At 33.9% G+C, this 24,070-nt stretch overlaps 3 protein-coding genes across 5 annotated transcripts; 1 reads left to right on the top strand and 2 right to left on the bottom strand.

Annotated features, from left to right (window-relative positions):
• Positions 1-322: 322 nt before the first annotated feature.
• LOC108978297 (transmembrane protein 258 homolog) lies at positions 323-880 on the top strand. The gene is made up of 2 exons (XM_018948495.1): positions 323-451; positions 510-880. Exon 2 carries the CDS (start codon positions 517-519, stop codon positions 754-756), a length of 240 nt encoding a protein of 79 aa, XP_018804040.1. The 5' UTR covers positions 323-451; positions 510-516; the 3' UTR covers positions 757-880.
• A 204-nt stretch (positions 881-1,084) lies between these two features.
• Positions 1,085-3,113, bottom strand: LOC108978291 (tumor susceptibility gene 101 protein). Its single transcript, XM_018948482.1, has 9 exons — positions 2,903-3,113; positions 2,752-2,836; positions 2,604-2,669; positions 2,379-2,542; positions 2,145-2,250; positions 1,884-2,092; positions 1,609-1,821; positions 1,423-1,556; positions 1,085-1,363 (listed from the first exon to the last, which is right to left on the bottom strand). Exons 1-9 carry the CDS (start codon positions 2,948-2,950, stop codon positions 1,177-1,179), a joined length of 1,212 nt encoding a protein of 403 aa, XP_018804027.1. The 5' UTR covers positions 2,951-3,113; the 3' UTR covers positions 1,085-1,176.
• A 2,312-nt stretch (positions 3,114-5,425) lies between these two features.
• On the bottom strand, positions 5,426-21,358 carry LOC108965117 (tyrosine-protein phosphatase non-receptor type 61F). 3 transcript variants are annotated; one of them, XM_018927333.1, is made up of 8 exons: positions 20,631-21,358; positions 11,573-11,746; positions 11,008-11,270; positions 10,706-10,931; positions 10,490-10,636; positions 9,745-10,382; positions 9,453-9,684; positions 5,426-5,750 (listed from the first exon to the last, which is right to left on the bottom strand). In XM_018927333.1, the coding sequence occupies exons 1-7, from the start codon at positions 20,793-20,795 to the stop codon at positions 9,480-9,482; spliced, it is 1,818 nt and encodes a 605-aa protein (XP_018782878.1). In that variant the 5' UTR covers positions 20,796-21,358; the 3' UTR covers positions 5,426-5,750; positions 9,453-9,479. The 3 variants fall into 3 exon arrangements, with proteins under 3 accessions (XP_018782878.1, XP_018782888.1, XP_018782870.1); XM_018927343.1 differs by having other exon boundaries at positions 9,556-9,684; XM_018927325.1 differs by lacking the exon at positions 5,426-5,750 and having other exon boundaries at positions 6,670-9,684.
• Between the last annotated feature and the right edge of the window lie 2,712 nt (positions 21,359-24,070).

Below are 24,070 nucleotides of genomic sequence, written 5' to 3'. Positions count from 1 at the left end.
TTGTATCTATGAGTTGCTGCAGAGTTGCCACTGTAACTTTATTATTATTACCGTACAAGGAATACCCATTCTATCGAAAATGCAACATATGAAAATGATCGAGAAAGGAGGTGTAACCTGCAGGGTATGGTGTAGGGCTACCCTTATACAGATTTTTTTTCTTTTATATAAATTAACCCATCATTTTGCCAATACATCAACAATTATTTAGCTTTTAGTTTTTATTTACATATATTATATTTTTGTTATCATCGCCACAAAGTAATCATTGTAAAACAATGTCATCGCTACCAATAGACGACCGGTTGACGCTATTTTGCCATTATCATTCCTAAATAAAGTCGATATATGACGGTCATCATTATAAACATTTACAAGCCGGGCCACGTATTTGTCAAATCTCTATAGGAATATAAATTCCACCCTTTTGATAATAGAAATATATAAACAGGTAAGATATAAGATATTTTTTTTTTTAAATAAAAATGTAAGTTGTTAAATAATTGTAGAGACAACATGGAAAGTATGCAACGGTATGTTTCACCTGTAAATCCAGCTGTATTTCCACACCTAGCTACGGTATTGCTGACAATTGGTACTTTTTTCACCGCCTGGTTCTTCGTATTTGTGGTATCGCGACCAAAGAATTCTAAGGAGCGTACTCTGTTTAAAGAGCTTTCAATTAGTCTCTGCGCTTCAATATTTCTAGGTTTTGGAGTAGTTTTCCTAATGCTTTCAGTGGGTATATACATATAAATTGTTTTGCGATTGCTAAAGTGTATTTATAAGACTACCGCAGTTTTTTTTAATAAAAACAAAAATATTGCTCTTTGTGTAATCAAAATTTTTATATGAATTATACTTGCTATATTACAAAGTATTAGAAAGATGTGCTAAAGAAAATTTTGATTATAAATTATTGCATGTGGGAGAAATGATTTCCAATTATCAAAGTCTGTACTAAAGGATATACATATACGTATGTATATCACTTGCCACATTAAATTGTAGATGTTTTTTGATTATTTGCAATTAATGAATTTATCGATTTCTTTTATTTGAATACATAATAATGAAATAAATATATTTATTTTATTTTGTTGAGTAATTCCAACGTTAGTGGAACAAAATTAAATTTCCATTATATGATTTTATTTCACTATGGCATTGTGTTATTTATCCCGCCAATCCAGCTTTTTGTCTACATTTCTGCATAATAGCTCGAAGCATAAATTGCTTACGAGATAATTGACGTACATGCTTTAAGAATGTTTCCAAGTCAATAACTCCACTTCGTAAAGCTTCACCCAAATAGTAAATTGCATCCTCAAGAGCCGCTTCTTCTGCATACGCATTAAGTAATCTGAAATAAATATTTTATAGATAAACATGATATTGATAGGTATTGATATAAAAACATACTGTCTATATAGCGGCGCTGTTGTTGTAACGGCTTCATCTGGGTCTATACCTTCAGACTTCTCCAATGCGTCTAAACTTTTTTCAAGTTCTTGTTCCTTGTCTCGCAAAATGTCTACATTTTTTTTAAGTTCCACCTCAAATAACAAGTTTTTTTAATAAGCACAGCTAAATAAGTTTCTTACTTACTTCTTCTCTAATAAGACGTGCAATAACATTGTCAATTTTTGAACTGCCCTCTACCAATTCCTGCTTGGTACGATTGAGTGTTTCAATTTCAGCTTGATATTGATTAACTTTCTCTTGTAGACGACGTCGTAGTTTGTCTTCCACTGCGCTAATAAGAGATACCTTAATATGTTCCTCTGTTATGGTACCCGTGGAACTTGGTGTTGAAGAATTCTATATAAAAAACGGATGTTAGAAGAGTAGCACATATGTATGATAGTTTTAAAAAATATTACAAATCCAGAATTATAACCAGGAACTTGTGGATAATTCATATACGGTGGATAACCTCCTGCACTTGTACTAGGATTAGCCACAGAGGAATTGCCTCCGGTGGGATACGGTGGAAATGGTCCAAAATTATTTGCTGTCGGATAAGGTGGGAATGCACCTCCGGCAGCTGTAGGGTAAGGTGGATATCCGACACCACCAGGCATAGGTAAACCTATAGTTTAAAATATAGATTTGAATGTTTTATATCATTTAACAATGCATACCTGTATACGGATTTTGTGGCTGTTTTTTAGGTTTGGAAAAAACTGGTGGGTGATCACCAAACGTCAGAATCATTACTTGTATCAGAGAGAGTAAATCCGATGTACGCTACATTTAAAAGAAGTGTTATTGTGTTATTTAGGACATAATTTTTTTATATAAACTTTTGTTAAATTATTGGAAACATTATTTTATTTTTTACACACAACACAATGGTATTTTATTCACGCACTCACCGGTTGCCAATCGTGCAGATATGGCAAATAAATCTTTCCATTATGGTCCACATACATTGATACCTTAATTAGCATTGTTGGGGTTGGTTTTACAAAGCACATTGGTGCATTTTGAGGATGTGTATCCATTAACCATATGCATATTGGAATGTAGTAAGTGTTATCTGTTGGTAAATATTATTTTTGTTTAGTTTTGATTGTTTAAAATTAAAAATAAAAAAATACTTTTATAAACAACCGGTATAGTTCCAGCCAAATTGAAAAGCTCCTTAGTACTTCCATCGTTGAAAACTAAAAAATAAAACGTACATATATGTGATATGATGAAATCTAGCAATACTGCGAGACAGCACCCTTTACAATTCCAACTTACCGAATTTTTGCAAATTATATGTCAGGGAGCGATACGTGGTAATTACGTCAATAACATCTTTTTTGGTCGCACTAACGTTTTTATACTACGATATAAATAATATATTTAATATTAATTATGCATTGGAAAAAAACTGAATTAAGGCACAAACCCTGGATAACAACTTTGAAATCTGCGCCTCCTCTGCAGCGGGCATCATGTTTTACTTGAATTAATTCTTTAAACTCTCTTAATGGTTTAATTTAAGTTTGAATGACTAATTTTAATTAAAATAAACACTTGATATAATCTTTTCTTAAAAATAATCTTTTGTTCGATTTTTGACGTTTATGACTGCATTCACATATGATACATTCCTTACGTTAATGTATTTTTCAAGTTGCCACACGATTGTAGTTAAAATAAGATTGAGTGGCGATAGTAGCCACATTATCGGAGGAGTAGGTGATGCATAATCTACGTTTTTTTTTTTTCAAAATAAGATTAAAAAAAAGAATTTCCCTGATTGTTCAGTTTGTATGGCAGATAAGTATATGCCCAATCGATCCGATAAAAAAAAAAAAATTTGTCCGGAGATTGCTTTGCTTTGGAAAATATTTCTTGAAAAATCAGTTGCTCAGTTTGTATGGCAGCTATTGTGCCCAAAAAATAAGGTGACATTTGAATTTAAACTGCGCGCGTCGAAGGATTTGGAGAATAATTTTTTTTTAGGTTGGTAGTACTGTCAGTAAAATTTCACGTCAAAATATTGTTGTTTGAGATATGTGTCGTTTTGTGAACTGCTAAAAGTGAGTTTTTCGTCTTTTTGCGATGTCGAAATTTGTTGAGCAAAGAATTTGCATTAAATTTTGTTTACGGAATCAATTTTCTGCTGGGATACGTTGAGGAGGGTGCAGAAAGCCTTTGGCGATGAGTCTATGTCTAAAAAAAATGTTTATAAGTGGTATAGTGAGTTCCAAGCCGGCCGTCAACGTGTCAAAGACGAAGAACGTCCAGGACGACCATCAACCTCAACCGACGAAGCTCACGTTCAACAAATCAAAGATTTGTTGTTGAAAAACCGTCGATTAACAATTAGAGACCTTGCTGATGAAGTTGGCATATCGAAAGGCTCAGCCAATACCATTTTGAAAGATGTTTTGGGCCTCAAGCGCGTCAAATCTCGACTGGTACCGAAAACATTGAATTTTTTGGAAAAAAGGCATCGCGTTGAAGTGTGTGAAACGATGCTTTCCGACTACCAGKGTGTCATGAAACGCATTATAACTGGCGATGAGACATGGATCTATGCTTACGACCCCGAAACAAGCGATCAATCGAGCGAATATGGTGCCAAAAGAGAGCCGAGAATAAAAAAATCGCGCCAAAGTCGCTCAAAAATCAAAGTCATGTTGACTGTTTTCTTCGATTATCGTGGTGTAGTGCATTATGAATTCGTTCCAATCGGTCAAACGGTCAACAAGGAATATTATTTAAACGTTATGCGTCGTTTGCGTAACGCTATCCACCTAAAAAGGCCGGAATTGTGGAAAGACAATTCTTGGTTTTTACACCACGATAATGCACCATCCCATACTGYCCTCGTAATTCGTGATCWTTTCGCCAAAAGCTCAACCCATATCGTTCCGCAACCACCGTATTCACCTGATCTGGCGCCGTGCGACTTTTGGCTGTTCAGCAAGCTCAAAAGACCGCTCTGGGGACACCGTTTTTATACGATAGAGGAGATTCAAGCCGCAGCGAAGACGGAACTGAAGGCCATCCCGGAAAGTGATTACAACCAGTGTTTCCAAGATTGGAAAATCCGTTGGCAGAAGTGCATTGCATCGGAAGGGGATTACTTTGAAGGGGATGAAATTGATTTGGAGGAATAAATAAAGAATTTTCAAAATAAATACAATGCCACCTTTTTTGGGTACAGTATATGCTATAGTTAAGAAATGACCTCATGATGTTCCTAGAAGCTGGTTCCGCTTCAAGCAGGTGATTGTAACGATGATTTCTGCTAAAGCACCGTAGAAGGAACTGCTCGGAGCGCAGTTGTTCGATAGGAGACATCAAGAAGCATCCTGACAAGTCGGAGCTTCCTCGTCTGCGTTTCACTGCAACGCCGATGTTTTCTTTGTATATTAAAAGGTGTAAATTAAACGGCGATTCCTAAATTTCAGTATTTTTATAATCAATAATGAATGACTTTTGAAATAAGTTCAGTTTCGAACTTCGAAGGTAAATATAATATTACGAATTTGAAGGCTAATTTCGAAAGCTTTTTTACACTTTAATTTAAGTTTCCTCAAAACAAAAATGGTTTGCTCCAATACACAGAAAAAGAGTCGTTTTTTATATATAGAACGGAAATAATAGTAGAAAATATTCAAAGTTATTTATTTTTATTGATATTTTCGCAGATGCTACTTTTGCATAGGATACCCCGTAAAATATCCAATTATATTTTAAATTTACAATTTTTAGATTAATGCCAAATTACAAAGAGACAAAATGAAATATTCTCCAAAAGCATTTTTCATTATTTAAGTTATGTAATTTGAGTGATTTTTCTCTTCTTTTCATCAACTAATAGATAAAATAAAATAAATAACTAGGATGGCTGCGTAGATTGACGTAGTCATTAATTCCATTAATTGTCAGCAGATAGATAATTAATAGAATAATGTAGCTGTTGATTTTCTTAAGGCATTTATTTCGAGTATTTTCACATTTACTATACACACGAACAACATACTTTTCTTTATATGCGGGTGTTATAGTTATATATATATATATATTTTATACAGTTGCTACGTTGTTGGTTGTTAGTTTTAATATATGTATTGGTCGATGCGCAGTTTCTCTAATCATAATTACTGTGAAGCTGAAAATTTCTCAAAGACACTCTTAATTCGTACAAACGAACATCTTCTCTCTCAGTCATGATCCACTTATGCAACATCCATACATCATTCCCATACAAGCTTCATCATCATTACTTCTTCAAACGTCTGAAAAAAACACATACAAAACAAATACGGACAGGTTTTAATACAACACAAAAATTACGAATTTCATATACATTTAGATACATACAAATCTACTACATGCATGACTAGAAAAAAATCAGTTGAAATTCAATTATTTTGCCATCGTTTCTTAAATAATCTTTATTTCTCATATTAAATTTACTGATTTTCAAGTAGTTAAAACATAGAACTTACTGTTTATATGTATGTTACTATAATAAAGGGATTTCATTTTACTGTTTTACATTTTTTTAAACTAGTTTTTATGTAAATGTTATATATATATATATATCAGTAATAACTCCTGCTGCTGCTTATATTTGTAGTTGATTTATAAATATATATATATTTTTTATAATATAAAAGTACATTTGTGTATATACTTGCATTATAATTTTAGATTTTTGTTATAGTTGTATTTTCTTTTCATCCTGTGTTACTTATAAAAATAAATTGTTTTCTATATATTTATATATATGTATGTATGTATTTATACACTAATAATATGTATGCATGGGTTTATACCAAAAGATCAAAACTACGCGTAGCTCCACCACTTTTGTTTTTGTATTTATCAAACTTTAATATTTTCTAAATATGATATTATTTTTGTTCGTTTTTGAAACTCCATCACTTTTGTTGTTATATATCGTGCTATGCTATATAGTGCAGCTTAACCTCTTCGCCTTTTTTCTATATATGTAAATTGAAAGATCATAACATATGCAAAAGGCCCTGTTGTTCAAATTTAGTTGTCTATTAGCTTAGCTTTAATTATTCCACAAACTGTTTTGACAACCTTTGAAAAGGTTCTTGATCGAGTATTCAACTTCTGTTTCGAAGTGCTTCCCTATTTTGCAGCAATTCTATGGATAATAAATATCCGTTCATTGCTGTTTACTTAAATTGATATTGCTTTATATTTTCTTTTTGTATAGCGTATCTATATATGTATGTACTTATACACGCAAATTCATAGTCAGTAGGGAAAACGTTAACGCCTATTTTATTGTTTTTAGGTTGGGTTGCTAACAATAATATTGGCTAGTACATAACCAGTTTTCCTTTATAAACGGAAAATAAGGTCAGTTAAACATAGTGTAATATAGTGTAGATGTAATTTTTTTTAAAAGCACGTCGCATAAATATACATAATATGTACGAGCTAGAATATTAAATCTCCATTAACGGAACTTTTTTTTCTTATACATAAATTTGTGTTTTTATCGGGGGAAGGGCTGTGTACAAAAATAGAATTATAGAATGTGGAATATTAAAAAAGTTTATGCCCATAAATGCGAGTTTCAAAATGTGGATATCGTGCTAATAGTCAACAGTTGCGCATTAAATAAGAAATAATACAAATTGCAAAAATATTTCATAAGCTATAATATGTTGCGAAACAAAAGGTTACATGAAAATGTAATTTTAACGCATTTACAAAACCGTTAGCGTTTAAAAAATATTGTAGCTTCATCAAGGGTTTCGCCCGCGACAGAAAAATTTTTATTTTTCCAGAAATTGCTGCGATAAAAAAAAACTTGAATTTTTATAACCCTATGCGGCGCGGTATTTCTTTGCTTGCTTCTATGCGCCTTTCATTTTTTTTTTTTTTTGTTTGTAATTGTAATAAATGTAAATTTTACATTTTTGTCATGTTTGTTCTAATAATACATATGTAAGTGAGTAGAAAATAAGTTGTTAAGCCTCTCTTCATTTTTTCGCGCTTTCCTTAACGCCCTTTTATTTATTTTATTAATTTATATTTATTTTTTGTGGGAAACTGTTCAATCTATATTGACAATATCAAGTAAAATTAAACGAACAATATCTAATTCTCATTTTTGATTATAGATAAACTCGCTTTCAGTATATAGCCAGCGTCGTTATTCACTGGGAGTCACTAGCTGACAGGGTCATTAAAGCAATTCACGTTAAATGATATAGTCTAATTTCAAGTTTCTAGAACACGATTGGGGATTCGCTCAAGACCCAGTAGTGCATTCAAAGCAGAGCATTGCCATACATGAGAACTGTCACCCAAGGAATCTGTTTAATGCGTTTTGCATGTATTTGATTAACGAACGCTGACCATGGCATAGAAATCTGTTGAATTTTGATAACTATGCTGTGTGTCAGTTTAAAGCATTGCTGCTCAACTTTTCGCTTTTTTCTAATGGCATTTGTTGTGATACTTGACATTTTGGTTTATAATATTTCACATTTGGGTGATCTGACAAACATGTAAAAACAGCTGAGTTTTTATGCGGTGTGTAAAATATAACTTCGGTTATACTTCACATGCAATGTTTATCTATGCACTGCTGTGCTATGTATACATAACAAATCTTTAGCGTGTGGTCTATGTAAGCGTAAGAAATCCGGACTTCTATCCAGTTAAGAATTGTGCTCAGAAGACTTTACAAACAAAATTGGGAGAATTTTGAGTTATTATATAGAAATATTGAAAATTGTAAATTATTTAACTACTAGTGCCAAGAGTTCAATATGCAAAGAAAAAAGTGCAATTCTTTAGCTCAAAAATATCTAATAAAGTTCTTTAAAATTTCCAAATATATTGATAACTTTTGATAAAAAAATCGAGATTATGTATAAAAATTTTCTTTTAGCAGCATATTCTCAATTTAACGCTTAAGTATTAAAAAAATAACGTTGCAATTTAAGGAAATTCTTACGCAACATTTAGTGCGGTTAGAAAGAAAAGTGTGGCATTTCTCAACTTAGTACTATTCATCTTATATTCTCTATTATTTTTTATATAATGTTATGAATTGTAAATATTTACAAAGATGTAATTTGTTCTAGTTTTCGTTATACATATGCTCAGTCTATTGCGGTTAATTACATATACGAATCGAGCAGAAATTTTTGTGTTACTTTGTAAAACTTAAGCTTCAATTTAAAGCGTATCAACTAATGGGTTTAAGTCGGTAAAAAGAAATTCTGCTGGATTGGTCAAACTAATAGAATATCATTGTTCTAAATATTTTGATTCAAGGTCACAAATTAGCTGGCTTGAACTTAAAGGGTTCCACTTGTAAGAATCGATTTTTTTAGTAAACCGTTTATGTTTTTAAATCCCAAAAATGTTTAAATAAATTGGCTGAGACTTATAGAGAAAAATTATATATGTATATATGTACGTAAAAATATGCCTGCATGTATGAATTTTAGGTGCATAGGGTGTGGTTTCTTGTGCGTGTTGTGGTTATAAGTAACTGAAACCAAAGTTAAAATATAGAGCTCTAGGTATTTTATGTCAATAAAAGCGAAAATATTTATTATGCAAAAGTTTTGGAAAGTAATGGTCAAATGAGTAAAGTAAACATTTCACAAATATGCTTCAAGATTTTACATCTTATTCAAAAGTATGAATTTATGTAGATAACTATGTACTATTTGCGATTAATTTATGTATGAATGTATTTTGTAAATGTATTTGGATAATTTGCGTCTCAATTACATGCAAAATATTAACTCTGATTAATTCAATCAACATTAAATATTCTAAATAATAACTTATTCGCATTGTTGTTATTGATATTATTGGCGAGAGCGTTATTGTATATGTAAATGATGGAGCGCTTTACAGCATGTGCGCGACACAAAGTTAACTATCAATTGTAGCTGATTGCGGCCGTTACGCCGCTCAGTTGTATTTACCATTATTTGCAACACACTGGTTTTGCTTTAGGCTAATTTCGAATATGCATACACACAAATCACACCCACAACAACACCCGCCGCAATATAGGTAATTAATGACCTTCGTTTCTTCGCCGCATGTTTGCTCTCTTCGGATTCGCGCTGCTTTCGCTTGATCTCGTTCACCTTGTGCTCGATATTTGCCTGTCGTTCGGCACGTTTTCGTCGCTTCAACTCGTTTTCGGGACTTCTATAGGATTGATAAACTTGTTTTTAGTATCGTGTACTTATAAAGGCGTTTTTGACTTACCCGACGGTGTTTGAATTACTATATGTTACATCGGTGCCGTTTAATTTAACTTCGCCCAATTGCTCATTAAAGCCGCCTCCGCCACCACCGCCGCTTGCCCGTTCACTGCTTATACTCCGTTCATGGACAGCGTTAGCGTTTTTCATATCGTCCGCTTTGTCATCGTTTTGTTCATTAATTTGCTCATCATTATCGTCGTCGTCGTCGTCGTCACTTTCATCATTTTCGTAACATTCGTTTTCATCACTCTCTGATCCATATACACGATCCAATGAGGCTTGAGTGATTTGAGGCTGTTGTGGTAAAGGTGGCAGCGGTCGATTTGACAAACTATCAGCTGTTTTTTCATTATTTATGAAATTATTCAATGCATCCTTACTGGTGTGATTTGCATTGTCGGTGAGTGCGTATAATTCCTCGTTAAAACTTTCACTGGCTGGTATTTTTGGTAATGGTTTACCATGTAGGTTCAATGTTAATGAACCGGCAGGGCTACAACCGGCCATTGGCAGTGTTAGGGAATGTGTGCGTGGTGGCAACGGTGGTGGAACATCGCCACTAGCTATTACATCTGTAGCATACTGTTCATGTGTGCTGTCACTGCTGGTAATTGGGTTTTCTTTGTAATTTAGAAATTCCTGCAATTATTTCGTAAATTAATATTTTAAATGTCCAACGAATGAGTAATATATATAAAAAAAAGAAATAACTTGAGTTGTGATATCTAAGAAAAAAAATAACTTACTGGATCTTTGAGCAATTTAATACCCTCTATGATTGATTGATAAGAGAAAAATAATTGATCTGCAGTCTGTATTAAGCCCATGCGATATCTGCGCAGCTCAAAAAGCACATCTTGCACAGAAACATTTGATTCGCCTTCCTTCTCGATCTGCAGGTAAAACAAGGAATATTGTCATATTACTGTGTTACATTTAAAAGTGCTTTATCACACACTAACCAATACTAAACAGCAGTCAACTAAACAAAATGTGCCAGAACGGCCAATACCAGCGCTGCAATGCACAACTGCTGGTCCCACATCGGCATCGAGTGCTCCCGAGTCCCGCACTTGTTTTAGAAATTGTAGAAACGCTACTGGTGAACTAGGAATGCCAAAGTCTGGCCATGTTGTGTAGTGAAATTGCAGTATTTCACGGCTGGTATTTGTCTCCAAATCTGTTAGCCTACAGATGAGTTTTGCGGATTTTTGTAGTAAATTTAAGTACTTGTTTAATTTAATTTAATTTTTTATATACTTACTTGAACCATCTGCGACAGAAGTTCTTATATTCTTCGCAATGTAGAAACTCAACGGTCAAATCAACTTCTTCTAATCTCAACGCGTTCTCAGGACCCTTTCTGTCTGGCCAATAGTGATGACATTTAACTTGTTTCTTTTCCATTAATTTGTTCAACATTAGAATGGCTTTGGTATTTTGTTCCCAAACCATTAGCCAAAAGTGTCCGACGGTGTCTACTAGAGGTCCTTGTGTTAAAATATATTTGCGATCGGCACGTTCCAGCTGAATGGAAATAATAGAGAAATAAGGCAGATGTTGGGTGTATTTAAGGGAGTACGTACAAGGGTTTCACGGCCTCAAAAAAATGTATTTTCAATTTCATATTTCTAGAATAATGTTATAATTTTTCAATTTTCTAATAATTACTTAAGCAGTTCGACGTTCAATGTCAGCTCTATTCTTACTCAAAACTTTAAACTTGCTTTACGCTAGTCAAAATCTCTCGAGAAGTGTTGCACCGATCTTGATAAAATTTTATACAGATGTTCGACTCCTTAATACACTCATTATTATTACTGTCTTACCTGAACAAGGTTTGCATTTATATAGTCTACACTGCCCCTATGTATGATGATGCGAGAGTGATCGTACGGGTTAACATCTCTGTATCTGTTTAGGCAGCGATTGTAAGGTTTCTCCGATTCAATAGTGCCAAATTGTTTTTCACTAGCTTCACGTTCACAGTGATCACGAATTTCCTTTAATGAAAAAATAAATTCATTTTTAATAATTCAAATATGTATATGAATTAAGTATTTTATTCACTATACATATTTTTACAAACCCTACGACATGCCAAATTTAATGAAGATATTTTGTAAAATAAAAAAGTATTTCACATTGTGCTTATTATATGTAGTCATATGAAAGTCAAAAAACGTCACGCTGATTTGTTATTGAGGCGACTTCCTTTGATGAAACATTACATTTACTCACGGCATACATACACACACACACACACAGCACAGATGGCTTAAGACTTCGTAGTGATATCATGCCACACACGCGACATGCAATTGAATGCATTACAACAATATAAATACATACACATGCATACATACGTATGCGTACTTAAAACGGCAGAACACACACAAAGGCCGATAAAAATTACAAGATTTCTGAGTATTATGAATGAATTTCTGTTTAAAAAACAACAACAACACATAGGCAAAGGCAAAGAGATAGAAACCCCGAACATGAAGCAACTGTTGTCAGCTCGCTATCATGGTGACCGTTATAATCGTCATATATAACACTTTTCTCCCATGCATAATTAACTAGGCTAACAAATTTTAGCGGCGTTTGCAGCAATGTGCAAGAGTGCCTCATTTTAACTGTTGTGTATACATACATACATACATGTAGTTCTAATCAAGGTAGTGCAAGCGGTGTGCAGGCAGTGCATTTTGTTCCTTATATGTACATATGCTGTCTCTTATACACATCTAGATGTGTATAAGAGACAGCATTTTAACTGTTGTGTATACATACATACATACATGTAGTTCTAATCAAGGTAGTGCAAGCGGTGTGCAGGCAGTGCATTTTGTTCCTTATATGTACATATGTATGATCAATGTCGTGTGGAAATGTGAAAACATTTACTTAGTTGTGCTCGCGTGTGTGCCGGTATGCAAACACTACAACACGTTGTACATACATATGTATGTATGTAAACGCACGAAGCGTACAGTGCGAAATCCATCGTTGAATATCTTACAATTCGCAACGAAAATTGAATCTTGTACTCATTAAAAATAAAAACAATGCAATCGTTGTATACATACATACATATGTACATATTTACCTTGAGAACTGGAGCGAAACAGAGTGCGATGTCAGAGCTAAAGATGTTTTTTAAGTGTAACAAGAAAAAACGTTAACCTAGGCTGCACTGATACCCTTTACATGTGCATTTTTTATGGCATAAAGGGATATAAAAAGATAATTTTCTTGATTTTGGCTAGCTAAGTACATACATACATACATACATACATGTATATGCTGTAGTGATTAACTTTGGACAATTTCTCCACAAATGTAGTGATACTTTGGTTAATAGTCTACATACATATGTCAAATTTCGTGAAGATATCTCGTCAAATTAAAATGTTTACCATACAAGGACTTGATTGAATTCGATGAGTCAGTTTGGTACTATGAACAAAAAATAGTAAGACTTTGTTCATAATTTTACAATTTTTAATTTATTCTTCAAAATCGATATCGTCCTTTTCAACGTTATCATTGTTGGTCGCAATAAACTTGTGACAACGTTTTTTTTCCAATCCTCGAAACGTTGTAAAAGTCAATGTACGGAATAGCCTTCAATACGCGTAGCGATTCACGCTTAATGTTTTCAATTCATTCAAAACGGTTTTCCGGAGCAGTCGTTTGAGTTTACTATAAAAGCCAGAGGGCACACGGAGATAAATGTGGTTGCGACACGAAAACTAAGAGTTGTCGGCCCATAATTCTGACCTCTTTTTACGAATATTCGGGGTCTATTCTAGATAAGTATCATGTATGCTACAGTATCCCACAAAAGACGGTTCTACGCACCGGAATTGACCCGGATTTTATCCGGCCAGGAGCATAAACCTAATCTTGTTTAGTTATCGATGTATGCGGTATAATCTCAACTGGGAGTTTAAAATTCTTATTTTAGGTATATGGTGGCTATGGATTATATTATAATATATATTGCAAAGTAATAGAATTAGATGGAATTTAAAATTGTGACATATGGGAAGTTGGTGTGGTTTATTCCGATAAGGCCCATTTTTACACTGTAATATAAGAATAATATATACATACATATACATATATTGAAAATTTGTAAACCAATTCCCATGAAACTTTTAAGTATAATCGTGGCTGTGAAATATTTATAATACTTCCACAGTTTAGTGAGTTATCGGTTTTTCAGTTTTCAACGCAACCGTTATTTAGGAGTGACCGGGATTATCATTTTGTTTAAGTTTAGATGTTAAAAAGAACCGTTAGGTGAAGGAAACTATTGTACTCTGTTGCAACATTTTGCGAAAATATATGTTAATAACTGTATTGTCAGTCAGAAAATTATTATTCCATTGCATATGTTTATAAATACACTTAAGTGTAAACATTAGTTTGGTAGTTTTTGTATTTATTTGTTTTTGCATGACTTGTCACATTTTTGGTTATTCCACTTTTCATTCCTGTGATTTACCTATTTATAATTTTTATCAGCGCAGCCATCGTAATGGTGACGTTTCGTACACACAAACTTTTACGACAAAGTAGTTATATGGGAATTACTCATCAATTGGTGATCGATATATGTACAATTGCGGTCAAAAAAATAGCACTACATTTTCTACTGATAATATTTTAAAATATATTTTATAATTTTTCTGGTCTGGCAGCAATCACTGTGTGATATCGTTATGTGCGGTGTGCTCTCTAAGTTTTAACAGAACTTAAACAAAATTGCTCGGTTGCTCCAGGAAAATGATGCGAAACGCTTTATATTATGAAACGAAAGTGGAAACGCGTGGCTAAGAGCGAGGAATATCACCAAGAATTATAGTACTTAACCAGACTATGCAAAGCAAAGCCATTTACGCCAGCAACGCACCTAAAAAAAAGAACTGAATGTGATTGTTAGTGTATGGACAGCTCGCCGTCATTAAATGCTTGTAGCCCTAGGAAAGTGCCGTTTCTCACTACAAAACAAGTAGCAAAGCGCATGTAATTTGGGAAAATTCTCTTAGAATGGTTAGCTGAAAGGTGGAGATAGATTCTTTGGACTGACAAGAGCAAGGTCGTTTTGTTTGGTGACTGGGGATCCCGATACTACCATACGTTAGAAGATCTATTAATGCAGAACATACGTTGAGATATACCACAAAAGCAGTAAAGCACGGCGGCCACAGTATAATGGTTTGGACGGGATTTTTTCACAATGGTATTGGCTCAATTCATTAGATAAGAACTAGGATGGATCAGAATGTATACGTTGATATTTTGCAAAACGAGATGTTGGCTGTTGCCCGAGATGAAACGCCACTAATTTGGGCAATGCAGCAGGATAATCTATCGGGTAAACTTGCTGCACTGGCCTCCGCAATCGCCAGAACTGAAGTTAATTGAAAATCTTTGGGTTGTTTTAAAGAAAACTTTGTTTATTTGTCAGCCGAAAAACAATACTGAGCTATGTGTTGGTATTGAGCGGACTTCAAATGCGATTCCCATGGAAAGACGTCAGAAATTAGTTGGCTCCATGGCCAGAATCCTGTTTGTTGTACTGAGTTTATATAAAAGGGAAATACTGTATCGTTATATATCCCAAGATTTCGTTTGTCAAATATTTGAGTTGCTATCATTTTGATAGCGGCTGTATATGTATGTACATACATGCTCTCTGCCAGTTGTTTTGTTCACATGCGTACATATCATAACATAGAGTCGGCTAAATTCGTATTCATACATCACATTTTATATGGAAAATAGTATTTTTCCACTAAAAAGTTAAAATAAATATGTTGCAATTATTGAAATAAAACAAAAACAAAACACGAGAAGCATTTTACAATCATACATCGAATTTCGGAGATATACATATGTAGATACACAGATAATATAATACGTACATCAACCAAGGTATAAGGTGTTTTTTTAGAATGTGGAGTTGGTCTTTTTGACAGCTGTTATTTGATTAATGCTTAGTTTGGTTTGCCATTTCATAATAAACAGACTTACTCCTGAACCACGTATATATGAAAAACGTGCAAATATCGGTCCAAAACCAGATGGATTTTCACACGACAATTTTTAGCGAAGAAACTCACCTTTGGTTGATTGGTTGAGATGTCGTTACATCTTTAAAATGTCACTGTTAGGTGTGCTCTATGGGTAGAGGCAATCATTGCCCCCTTTTACTTCAAAAATATAGCCGACCATAATGTTACAGTCAATTGGGAACGTTATAGAGCTATACTTAACGACTTAAGGCGGCGCTACATTCCAGACAGCCAATTTATCAATTTATTATAGGAAACTTTTCGTGGGCGCATTATATCGCGTCGTCAGTCGGTATTTTGGGTTAGGTTAAGTGAAGTCCCTTGTCGTCTTGGAAGATAATATTTGGCAACTTCATATTTTGGAGAAAGTTGTGGAAAATTTAGTCTTCCGACTCGAATTTTGCCGTGTCAGCTTGCAAGAAATCATTTTCAGAACCTAATGACAAACTCTTATCTTTATTTCACATTTAGTGGACGCAAAGCGAAATTCTTGGCCATAACATTATTATATGCATTTTATTTATACTTGAAAATCACATGTCTAAAAAAAAAGTTGAATTAAGTTAGATTGGTACTTTGAGAACCTTCCATTTTATCTTTTTTTGTGAACATAACTGCACATATGTACATATGTACGTAAAAATAAAGTTTTTTTTTTACAAAAGGTGAATTTTGAACTTTTCTTTACAATGCCCAGTTAGCATAGACAAACAGCACTGACTCACGTTTAAGCACGGTAATCAGCTGTTCGTTTAATATATACACATAATATAATATATGTACATGCATTTGCCAGACAATGCGTTCTATGCCTCGTTATTATGTATCAACGATCATTAGCGTATGAAAATCATTTACTAATTTGAAAGTTCACCAAATTGAGCGACGACCGCCTTGCTGTCTGACTGACCTTCCAGGAATGCCGTTTGCGAGTTTGCTTTCAATTTAAACGTTTTTATACTTTTTGCAAGTTTCCGTTTCACCTCTTTTCGTTGAAAAGCGTTACTAAAAATGATTTGAGCGAGAGTGAGAAGAATGTGACATGGAAAGGAATATTATCCAATATTATAGTATTATTGCTTTTAGCACGAAATAAATATTAGTATGTATACATTTTCTCGGAAATATAGCGATTAATGTTCAAATTGCGATTTTGTGGGAAGTTTGCTTCGAAATGTGTTTTTTTTTGATTCCGTCTTAGACAGGCCTCTGCATGCAAATGTATGTGTGTCATGTCTGGGTATCTGGATGCTGTGGTGAATACAATTTTCATTAGCATGTATGTGTGTATTTACCTATATATGCATTTGTTGTGAATGTTTCAAGGAAGGTACGGCCCAATTCCGATTTCACCACATTAAGCACACTTCATTCACATTTTTCATTTCATATTAATTAATGTACACTATAAACTTGTAAATAACTCTATATCTTACACTTTTAGCAGGTTTTTTACCTAAAAAATCTGCATTTTAAAAATTACATTTTACACTCGTTTTAACTCCATTTGTTTGCCAAAAATATCGATGAAATGAAGCGCTGCCATGTGATGATAAGGCAATTTGCTGAAATTCCTCTATTCATGCATATGGATATTTTCTTTTTTAAATTTATTAAGCAAATAAGTAATATTATATAATAATATTGTATATATGTACATATGTATAAGTAATATTATATAATAATATTACGTAATAAAGTGTAAAGTATACGAAAATAGTAGTACGAAAATTCAAATTTTTAATTATTTCAATGTTTAGAGTGCATATTTAGATATACAGAGTGAAAAACGTGATTAAATTTAATGGAAGATAGAGAAATACCTTGTGTTATTAGTGCATGTTTTTGAACTTTTAATCGTGAAAATTTAAAAAAATATAAGTAATTTTTATATTATTTTTGGATATTCCTCCTCTGGAGAAGCTCCCCTATCCGGACATACCCCATTTATACGGAAATTCGGTTTTTTTACCCCTCCGCCAAAGTAATCGGAATCGTGCCGAAGTTACGAATGGATCAAAATTTAACCTTGCTATACCCGCGCCAAATGTTTTAACACCTATACCCGCGCACGATGTGACAGACCGTGACTTTGACTCCTCTTACCTGGTTATTTTTCTATAAAACCGCTTATATTTTTTTTATTTTATAGGAAATATAGGATATAATAAAACAAAAAATAGCAATTGTTAACATAAATTATTTATTACTTTAATGACTATCAGTCTTTCCAAAACAGCCTAAAAAAAATATTTACGAAAAACTGTTTCGTCGGTCTCACAGGCATGTGCGCGGGTATAGGAAGGTTAAGGAACCTAGAACTGTGGAGGATAGAGTCATGTGTAGAAGTTCGCGCAAGTGGGGAAAGTTTCCCGAACGCCATTCACTTGGAAATGGCGAGAAACGATTATTTTACATATGGCTCAAGTAGTTCACGGCTTCTGGTCGTAGACCAATCTGACTAAAAACATCCGTGCTGTATAATATGACCCTTAAAGCAGAAATCACAAGAAAAAATCCTCCTCTTAATGCAAAAATTTTTGTCCGGACATCGAAATATTGGACTCTTCAGGATTGGAAAAGGGTTATCTTTTCCTGATAAATCGAAAGTTAATTTCAGTTAGTCTAATGAAATCCAGTACGTTTGGAAGACCACAAGAGGAATTGCTCCATGTACAGTGATAGCCAAAAACAAATTTCCAAAGAGTTACGTGGTTTGTTACAAATATATGTATGTACTGACATTATGAAGAACTTTTTGGAGCCAGCAATGAATTTTTTTTTTAATTTTAAAAGTTTTTTTTTAAACTTATTGCGTATACTTAAAATTTTTTAAATATCCCTAACAATTTGAAAACAATTGATTCGTCTATTTTTTGTTCTTTTTAATTCTCAAAACTCGCCTTTATGCTCTTCTAGAGTAAGATTCCCCTTAACATGAATCTAGAATTCTGAAGTACATTCAGTAAGATTACATTAAATAAAATGAATCAACACTCGGCACAGTTTCAGAGTTTGTAACAAGCTCTTTTGTCGAAAGCAATATATAACCTCTCAAATGGATTAAGACGTTATCAATAAATATGATTTTTATTACGCTATTGATGGCGGCTCTAGTTTTGATACAACACAATAATGCCAAGGGTTTAAATATTTCCTTTATAGTCGAAGTAACTGACTTCGAATTTCGAAATTAAAATTATCATTAATAAATGTATGAGATTCCGTCCATTAGTTTCGGTTAATATTACTATTAATTTCAGTTTCCTAGTGATTTTCAATAAAATACTCGATCAGAAGCAAAAACAAATTTACTTGCAGGAATAATTATTAATTCAAGGAAATCTCTAACTATAGGTATAATTAGTTTGTAAATATATTTCTGCTTATTAAAAATTGTGAATCACCTGAATCAAGGCAATATAAAAACATTATTTCATTTAAATTATATATTAAAATTCGTATAATGCAATTCAAAATAAGCAAGGTGAAAAAATGTAATAAAGTGACTTAACACAATTTTATTATGAATTTTAAAAGCAATAATTTCCTGCTGGGTTCAGTTGTAGATAACAGGTAGGTGTTTGTTAAAACAGCATATGTCCATACTCATTGACGGATTGCAGAAAATATAAATTCCTACACAAATATAATTCCCCTACAGCTTGTCGGCTCTTGTGATGACGAATTTCCAACAACAAATTATATCTTACTTGAAGCATGAAAGTACCTGCATCCAAAGAGGTCTGTATTATGACGTAACTATTAGTCAGCTGGCTATGTTTAATATTAATGTGAAATACAAATAACTGACTGTACATACATACATATGCGATATGTATGTAAGCAATACTGAGAGTGGGTGTGTAAACAATGCAAACCTAAAAGACATTCGTGTGCACATTAGAGAGACATGTTTGGTTTTAAAATTTTAAAAAGTGCACGTGAAGGGTAGGGATGGGTAAGGAAGGTTGTTTTTTTTATAATTTTATGCTTTGGTGAAATTCTGTTATATTACTGACAGTTTCAGAAATTATCAATTTAACGCCGATAATCGATCTGTTTGATAACATGAGCATCACGTCATTTAAAAATTGGTGAGATCAGTTAAATATTATGCCCATATTACTTATAATGCACCGAACATGTGATATGTTATCAGGGATTTTGATCATATACCAACAATTTAGTTTTTTAATTTTATTGCTTGGGAATCTTGTGTGCTTTTTTCCTGGAAATGCCCAGGAAATTTTGGAAGTGTGGAGTGTTTTTGAAATATAGCCTTTACTTCTTTCACTAGTAGCTTTCCAATCGACACGCTGAGCTTGATCTCCCCAACCAAAAGTGCACAATACAAGTAAATAAGAATTAAACATCGCTACATTCAATTGTATACAAATTTGTATACGCACACACTTTCGTACATACCAAGTACAAGCTGGTTTGTAGGCAATGACTATGTACTTTCCTAGTTTACTTCTTGATTCTCTCATAGATTTCGTAGAAGCCAGCATAAAATAGAAACAAATAAAAATAATAACTGTGAAGGCGATGAATATGTAGATAATACAGGGTTAATTAGAGCAAAAACTAAAAGCGTTAGAATTAGCGGAACAGCGTCTAAACCTTTTACTGGAAGGATTATACACCAATAAAATTGTATTACACTTCGTATTCGTTGAATTTTTGTTTTGGAAATTATTTTTGTATAAAATAATCGCAAATTGGGCAAAAATATTGCATTCAATTTTCTTTGGAGAGCATTCACCCCACTGCGGGTTTATTGTTTACTGTTTACCTGGTAGCACCTATGCCAGCCTTGTCGATCAGCGATTCTATTATACTCAGCTTCTATGGTGCCGCTGCCGCTCCCGTTGGCATTACCTGCCGCTATGGTGCTTCCGACATTATCGCTGTCGCAAGTACTCGTTGTTGTATCATTTCTATTAGTAGTTGAAGTCATCTTTTCACGTTTTCGGTTCGTTTAACAATTTATAATATTCTTTAAAATATGGTATTTAAATGAATAACCAATATGTATAACTTTTAAAAGGTGTAACTTTTTTCGTGGTTCACTTCGTTGAAACAGTGTAATAATTGAATGTCAAACATTCCACACAAGATTACTTATTACTTTCGTTTTAGCCACAATCACATTGGTATGACTTATTTCATGATAATTGCCGGAAACACACAGAACACTATGTTACAATAATTGGAAGAGTGTATCTTTGTAACTTTTATTATAGATTAAAAGAAAATCGAGTTGCACATTTGGTGATAAAAAAACTAAGCAAAGCGATGAACTTGCCGATTGAACACCAGCTCTGCAAAATATATATTTACTTTGCAGTACACGGGTACACTATTCCATAAGCTTTATTAAAAACTCTATATTTATTCGTTCTTGTTCACACTATTAGCAAAACGTAATTTTGCATTTTGCAAGCAAAAACTAAGAAATGTAATGAAGAAATTTCGCACTTTAATTCGTCTCTCACTTTTTTGTCCAATGGTCGTATTGCCGCTGCGAATTGAATAGTGTGTCATGTCAAACAAATTGTAGGGTTGCATCATGAGGTACTGCATAGTGTTGCCAATATTACCTTAAATTAAATGTATATTCCACAGGGTGTACAAGAATTTATAATTATTCAATTCTATTAAGAGTACATAATTTTTCTCGATTTTATTTTTTTATTCATTTGTTACTGTTAAAAAATGTAAACATATGTTGGCATATCGGTTATCTCCCACCCATCAGTTAAATAAGTGGGTAACTACCCACCAGCGCCATCAGAGTTTCTGTTAAAGTTTCTATGAGCTCAACAGACAACTTTAACCGAAACTCTTGTGCAAATATGATATTATTTTACAAAGGCCTTATGAATTGCAGGGTGTCTAAGTGTTAGTTTTCATGCTAATTTATTCAATGCATTTGAGTTTGGGTAACAATGACTGGCTGTGCTCGACTACAGTCGACGTTAAGATATTAGAACCAATTTCTTTTAAAGGTGATTTAATAAAATTGTGATTTTGTTTAAATACCGCTAGGTAATTCTTAACAAAAATAACAGAGTAAAACTTTGCACAAGTAGTGATTTTAAGGTAAAGATTCTTCTACCAAAAGAAGGCCTTGAATTCTTACATACCGCAAAAAGTACCTAACATCATCTTCCATGTAAACGAAATTGACTGAGCAGCTCATTCGTGGCATTTTTATCTATATCGCCAAATAGTACACACAGTTCACGGCTCCAAAGCTTTTGCGACAGTTCTCTGGAATGCTCCATTTCTAGAACGAAAGTAACGAGCGCAGGCTGTGATGTGCCTTCTCGAGGATAAGGCAAACTAGATTTGTGTTCCAATCATTGGGCATATATTCATCAGACCAAATCGTGCTTACCAACTTTTCCAACATCTCGAAGGCGGCTTAAGTAGTTCAGCCGGTAATCAATCCTTTTGGGCTTTGTTATTCATAAGCCACCTTTAAGCTATTTTCACCTCGTAAAGAAGTGTTCGAGTGTACTCAGTGTGTCAGTAATAAGGTTTCGTTACCTGTCTTTACAGAAGTCGGCCCAGAATTTGAAACCATTTGTTTGCTGCCTTAACTTCTGATAAAATTTTCACTCCGAACTCCAGATAGCCAGCATTTCAAGCAAAATACGTTGTTCTTCCCGTATTTTTTTTTTTTTTTAACTGGCGTAGACATCGCTTACGCGGTTATAGCAGAGTTAACAACAGCGCGCCAGTCTTTTCTTCTTTTCGCTTTTTTGGCGCCAATTCGAGATACCAAGTCTTTCTCCAGCTGATCTTTCAATGGAGTGGAGGTTTTCCTCAGCTTCCTAGTTGTTCTTTGGTATTCTACGTTGTTGTTATCTAGTGATGCTACTATTTGAGACACTAGATTTTTGTGGGGTTGGGTCTATCACGAATGCGTTTTTCAAAAATTGCCTTTCTTTGTCGTATTTCCCACATTATGTGCTCCATATTCTCGATGATCTCGCCTCCGTTATAATCGTTGTTTTCATGTTTGAACATGTTTGAACAGGCGTGTCCAGTGAGGATTTGTGTGAGGTAAAAATATACGTCTCCGTGCAATCTATTAAGCCATAGTTCTATTTTGGGGATTAATCGGAATGTCTAGCGGTCATTTCGGCTGTCTTCCCATCTTTTTAGCCAGCGCTTCACCGTATCTGTTTTGGGCATTCTCTTTTTGGGTTCTGGGTGTTACTCTCTCATTTGAAAGCTACGTGAGCTCTTTGGCTAAGGGTCTAGCGGCTGTTAGCTGCGATCAGTAAGGCAGCGTTTGCGGATACCGTACAAAACTAAGAGCAAACTCTTAATGCGCATATGGTGGCAAATAGGCCGCGAAGATATAATTTGATTTCAAGGGCTTTCTTCCATATTTGGACGCCAAATAGAGCAACTGACTTTTATTTTTATTTTATTAAAGCTTACATAATAAACAAATTATTAAATAAACTAAAGTACGCAGCGCTACCATCAAAGGCTTTCGGCTGACTGGTGCGAAAAATTAGATACTTGTTTAAATGCAACGAAGAAGATCTGTATCCTTCAGATAACTGTAAATTTTAGATATGTTGCTAATAGTTGGGTTCATTAAAAGCTGAACAGGATCGTYATTGTTAAAGTTTTTAAGTCTGAGGTTGTCCAGAGCAGGACAAAAAACGAGTAGGTGTAGCACACTGATCGTTGACTCACAAAAGGGGCATTGGMTGATGTGACTACCGTCCAGTAGGTGTGCATTGGTAATGATAGTGTGTCCAATGCGGAGTCTGACGTACGGAGTGATGAGATTGACWGGCAGAGAGGTCGGAAAATTAGGTGTCGTGCGATTTGGGTTAATCCTTGAGTAATGGTGATTGTAATTTACCCAATCAACAGCTAAATTGGAGGTTCTCCGTTGAGCGATGAGCCGGTAGATATCGCCTTTATCAAATTGGCAATTGAGTCCGCAAGCATGTTTCCAATTATACCCGCGTGGCTGGGAACCCACATAATTCTGAGTTTATGAGGAAGCGATATCAAAATATCTYTGATGGCGCAAATCATGTAATTGGAGTTATTGCAGTTTTTTATAGCTTGAAAGCAGGATAAACTGTCAGTACAGATAATATATTTTCCTTTGTTTAGCTTTGAGTATTGAACAGCTTTAAGAATTGCGGTAGATTCAGCAGTAAATATTGAACAGAAAGAAAATAGCAAGCCATACGA

Source organism: Bactrocera latifrons, unplaced genomic scaffold (genome assembly GCF_001853355.1).
Source record: "Bactrocera latifrons isolate USDA-ARS-PBARC rearing strain unplaced genomic scaffold, ASM185335v1 scaffold_1, whole genome shotgun sequence".
Classification (NCBI taxonomy): Eukaryota; Metazoa; Arthropoda; class Insecta; order Diptera; family Tephritidae; genus Bactrocera; species Bactrocera latifrons.
The sequence above is the reverse complement of the archived record's forward strand: the minus strand, read 5'-3'. Positions and strand labels throughout refer to the sequence as shown.

What these genes read in the sequence shown, in the direction of transcription:
- LOC108978297 (XM_018948495.1), top strand. Translation starts at nt 517, where the DNA reads ATGGAAAGTATGCAACGGTATGTTTCACCTGTAAATCCAGCTGTATTT.
- LOC108978291 (XM_018948482.1), bottom strand. Translation starts at nt 2,950, where the DNA reads ATGATGCCCGCTGCAGAGGAGGCGCAGATTTCAAAGTTGTTATCCAGG. An exon ending in GCCACAAAATCCGTATACAG is followed by an intron (nt 2,093 to 2,144) that starts GTATGCATTGTT and finishes TTTAAACTATAG; the next exon opens with GTTTACCTATGCCTGGTGGT. An exon ending in CTGGTTATAATTCTGGATTT is followed by an intron (nt 1,822 to 1,883) that starts GTAATATTTTTT and finishes TTTTTTATATAG; the next exon opens with AATTCTTCAACACCAAGTTC.
- LOC108965117 (XM_018927333.1), bottom strand. Translation starts at nt 20,795, where the DNA reads ATGACTTCAACTACTAATAGAAATGATACAACAACGAGTACTTGCGAC. An exon ending in TTGACTGCTGTTTAGTATTG is followed by an intron (nt 10,637 to 10,705) that starts GTTAGTGTGTGA and finishes TTTTACCTGCAG; the next exon opens with ATCGAGAAGGAAGGCGAATC. An exon ending in TTAAATTGCTCAAAGATCCA is followed by an intron (nt 10,383 to 10,489) that starts GTAAGTTATTTT and finishes AAATAATTGCAG; the next exon opens with GAATTTCTAAATTACAAAGA.